Consider the following 4,329-nt stretch of genomic DNA (forward strand, 5'->3'; position numbering starts at 1 on the left):
GGGCTGCTGGGCAGCGTCACTGCTCTGCGCCCCCCAGGCGCCCGCAGCGCCTCGCACCGGCTGTCACTGACAGGGCAGAGTCGGGTGAAAACCAGGAGGCTGCCATTCTCGAGGCCCAGGAGGTGCGGTGACACCACATCAGGTCACACCAGAGGCGCGTGGAGGCTTTCCTGTGTGCCCGGCCCCGAGCAAAGCGCTCAGACGGAGGCCCTGACGCCACTGGGCTGGTAAATGTGGGCAGGGCGCGGCTCTGGGCCTGGCTCCCCTCAGCGGCTGCGTGGTCTTGGCCACAAACTCGACATCAGATAGTGCTGTGTGCTGCTAAGCTCGCAGCGAGCCCGAGGGGCCTCGGCCAAGGTCACGGGCCAGGACAGCCTGAAGCCACCTGAGCAGCGGGCCCAGAGGGTGCGTGGAGGCTGGGTGGGGCTGGGACCCAGGGTACTCTGCGGAGAGCAGCCGTGGTCCTCTCGCTAAGGACTAGCTTGCAGCCCAGAGCGGTGTGGTGCGTGGCCACCCAAGGTCACACAGCCAGGAGGCGGCTGGAGCCAGGTGTGTCCTGGCCTGCGAGGTCCTCGCCCTTCCTGCCACAGCGCTGGAGCCTGCGGGACGTGACCTGCACCCCCTCTCGCACAACACAGCCTGGAAGCCTCCCCATGGAGTCGGCCCTCTGCCGCACCCGCAAGCCCCAGCTGCAGCGGCCACGGCCCCTTCCCAGCCACCTCTGCCCCGCGGCCTCGCCGCAGCTGGCGGCCCGCGCTCACCTCCTCGCTCATGGGTTCCGGAGGGGGGTCTGGTTCCTCAGAGCCCGCGGTGATGGCCATCTGCAGCAGGCCTTGGAGGTTGCGCGGGGGCGGGGGGTGGCCGGAGCCCCCGGTGGAGGCGCCGCCGCCGCCAGACGAGGAGCCCTGGGGGGCTGCGGGCAGCGCCAGGGGCAGGCGGCTGCCCCCCGGGCCTTTGTCCGCCATGGGTGGTTCGCGAAGCAGGGAAGGGCGATTGGGAGTGGACGGTGGCCGCCGCAGAGGGGGCTCTGGCGTCCCGAGCGGCCGGCTGCAGCGGTCTGCGGGAGCGTGTGCTGCGGTTCGGCTCGACCCCGGCGCCCCCCATGACCCCGAGCCGCGCGGCCCGCCCCGCCCCGGCGCAGCCCCTCCGCGCCCGGGGGTCCGACGGGTCCCGTCCCCCGCCGAGAGCCCCTCCCCCCGCAACAGGCCCCACCCACTCTCCCTAGCAACCGAGCAAACCCCCTCCCCGCAGCTGCTTGCGTTGCCGTCTCTTAGCAACGCCACCGCCCGCCTCCACAGCAACGAGCCCGCCCCTTGTTCTCCTCGAGAACAAGTGTCCTCCTCCTCTCCGAAGGCGGCAGCCAGAGCGCGACGGATCTCACCTCCGAGGGCCTCGAGTCGCCGCCGCTAGTAAAGACAGAGTCGCCCGCACCTGACTCTACTGGGCGCCGCCATCTTGCCCGGAAATGCGCAGGCCTCTCCCGGAAGCTCCCGGCGCCCCTCCCCCGCCTCAGGGCGCTGGTCCTCCACTTAATCCCTTCCCGCCCTGCCCGACGCGGCGCTCGGCCTCGCCTCACTGGGGAGCTCCGCCCAGGCCCTTGCTCCCTGAGCCCCGCCCCGACGGCCCGCCCCTGGAGGGCCCCACCCCCGCGTGGAGGCCACGCCCCTCCCGGGCCTGGCCCCTCCTCGGTTGGATGCCACCGACATCCATCATCCAGGCCTGTCCACCCCGCCTCGTGGTTCCGAGCTCGGCCCCGCCCAAGCCGCCTGGGGCTCCGCCCCCGCCCCGCCAAGCCCCGCCCCTCCCGGACCCCGCCCGTCGGGTGCGCCGGCCGCTCCCCGCTAGGCCCCGCCCACGTCGCGCGCACACCCGTGCGTTTCTGGGGTCTGGCCCTGGCTCGCAGGCGCCCACCCCCGGAGCACTACGCGCGGGTGCCGCCTCAAGCCCGCCGCCTCCAGTGCCTGTGCCCGGTCCCTCGCTGGGGCCATCAGCTGCCCGCACCCCTAGCTGGAGGCCGCTGGCCCTGCCCACCAGCGGCCTGAGCCCCCATCCCAGTCTTCACCACCAGCCCCCACCCCGCACCCCCCCATTCGGCCTAGGCCAGGCAGGCGGTGCACAGAGGGCCAAGATGGGGTGGCCGGGTGCCGCCCGGGTTGCCTTCTTGTACTGCCTGTTGCTGCCCTTAGCAAGCGACGCGCCGGTGGTAGCTTACAACAGGTTTATTCGCACCGCTGTGACGCTGGAGCCCAACGTGGGCTGTGGGAGCTAAAAAGAAAGTGTCACCAGGGCTGTGATGCTGGGGGCCCCAGGGCGGGCCCCATCTCTGCCTTCTCCAGTCCCCAGAGGGGCCCACACCCCACCACTCACCACTCACTCGGTCAGGCCGTGGCCAGTCTGCTTTTGTCTCCCCGCCTCTCACAAGGACCCCGCTCCCTGCCTCCACAGAGACCCTGGGGTTGCCTTTCGGGTGTGAGGGCTACGGGCGGTGTCTCCTCACCCCAGCCCCTTCGGCCACAGCCGCGTGAGGTCACACACAGGCCTGGGAATGTGGACCCGTCCCTGCACGCTGCACACCAGGTCACGTCCGCCCCAGCCGCATGTGAGTCCACGCCACACCCGTAACAGATAGCACAGCTGACCCTGGACACCGCCAGGGTGCGGGGCCAAAAGTCCAGGTGTGAATAGCCTGCCCCTCCCCCACTCAGCCACACCACCGCTTCGCAGCCACAGGGCCGGGGTGTCCAGACCCCGCAGCGCCCAGCCCCTAGGGCTGGCCCCATGTGCAGGGCTGTGTTTGTGTGACAGCAGAAGCTGCAGCCAGAAACGCATCTGAGTGGGGTGGACCGTGCGGCCCCAGCCAGCGTGGCCGGGGCCCTGGGCCCGGGGAACGTGCCGGGACCTGAGCACAGCAGGCGTGACGGTGCCAGGGGCAAAACCGGCCATGCACCCTCTAACCGGCTCGGCCTCTGCCACGACGGCCACGCAAGCCGCAGTGCTCGAACCTGTCCACACGGAGACACGGGGGCCGAAGGCACAGCCAGACAGCGGCCGCAGGTACCAGGCGCGAGCCAGGCCGGACGGCCGGCGTCGGAGCAGGCGCCTCCCCGCTCCCCCGGCCTCGCCCCGTGCAGCCTCCCCGGCCCCTTCAGTGCCCCACAGGCGCTGGCCCTGCTCCTGCCAGCCTCTGTACAGCCTGCTGCCTCTGTCCGAGGGCTCTCTGCACTGTAGCCACATGCTCGGACCAGCACCTCCATCGATGGCCTCTGGTCTGGTGGGTGGCGTCTCCTGGACCCTCTACAGTCACGCCCACCCAGGAAACCGGCGACGGTCTCCTCGTTAGCCCCGGCCCCCACTACCTGACCCCCCACTCGGCCTGCTGATCGGATCGCCTCCCAGGGAGGGGGCCTCCGCCGGGCGGGGCTGGACCTGGGCCCTTGCAGCAGAGGCGGGCTCCAGCTGGGCATCCGGCAAAGGCTTCTGGAACGAAGAGACTAAAGGCTGTGGGTGCGGTTTATGGGGACTCCGAGATTAAATGGGGGCTGCCGGGCACTTCTGGACATCCAAAACAGGGGAGCCCTGGAGGACTAGGAGAGCGCAGACCCTGGGGGCTCCGGCGGGCTGGACACAGACCTGTGATCGCTGTAGTGGGGACTTACGGCTGATGACGTGGGGCCCACAGGGAGAGCTGGGGGACCCAGTGGTCGGCACAGAGACTATGCGGGGGCCTAAGACCATACATAGCGACCTCAGGGAGTTCCAGAAGCTTCTCTCTAGGAGCATCCAGTCCCCCGAATGGAGACTAGGATAGAGATGGGTTGCAAATAGGCACTGCGGGGCTGTGCACGCTTATGGGACCCTGGAGGGGGCAGGAAAGGCTGGGTGCGCTGAGGAGGCTGGGGGTCCTGGGTGGGCAGCCCCAAACTTCCTCCCTCCTCTGCCTGCCCCCCTCCCGCGTGCCCTTGCCCCGAGCGGCCATCTCTCCCAGCCAGCACCTGGCAGCCCCTCTGTCCCTCCGTGTCCCTCCACCGCGGCCCCTGTCGGGCCACACCAGCCCACTGGCCCTGGCCCCGCTGCCCCTGGAGTGGCTTTGCCACGTCCCCTGGCCCCTCTCCCCGCGGCACCTCTGCGCCCTCCCAGTCCCGGGCCACCCTGCCCATCTGCCTCCCGCCCGCTCCGGGCGCATCTCCTGTGTCCATTCTGTCCACCCGCGGGCCTCCTGGCATCTGCGGGCCCCTCCCCGTCCCCAGCGCCCTTCTCGGCTTCCCCTGCGCAGCTCGCGGCCTCTCCCGGCTCTGCAGCCCGGCTCCGCCGCTCCGCCGGCGCTGCGCG

The 4,329-nt window shown here is 70.9% G+C and overlaps 1 protein-coding gene across 1 annotated transcript in view; it reads right to left on the reverse strand.

Annotated features, from left to right (window-relative positions):
• The window catches only part of HSPBP1 (HSPA (heat shock 70kDa) binding protein, cytoplasmic cochaperone 1), a 9,603-nt gene extending 7,997 nt beyond the window's left edge, over nt 1-1,606 (reverse strand). The window contains exons 1-3 of the mRNA XM_012733553.1: nt 1,382-1,606; nt 472-1,057; nt 58-66 (exon numbers count right to left, since the gene is read on the reverse strand). Coding sequence (XP_012589007.1) covers nt 58-66; nt 472-965 — 503 coding nt within the window. The 5' untranslated portion in view covers nt 966-1,057; nt 1,382-1,606. The remainder of the gene's footprint in view (nt 1-57; nt 67-471; nt 1,058-1,381) is intronic.
• Nucleotides 1,607-4,329: the final 2,723 nt, after the last annotated feature.

This window comes from Condylura cristata, unplaced genomic scaffold, assembly GCF_000260355.1.
Source record: "Condylura cristata isolate star-nosed mole 26May11 unplaced genomic scaffold, ConCri1.0 scaffold00041, whole genome shotgun sequence".
Lineage (NCBI taxonomy): Eukaryota > Metazoa > Chordata > Mammalia > Eulipotyphla > Talpidae > Condylura > Condylura cristata.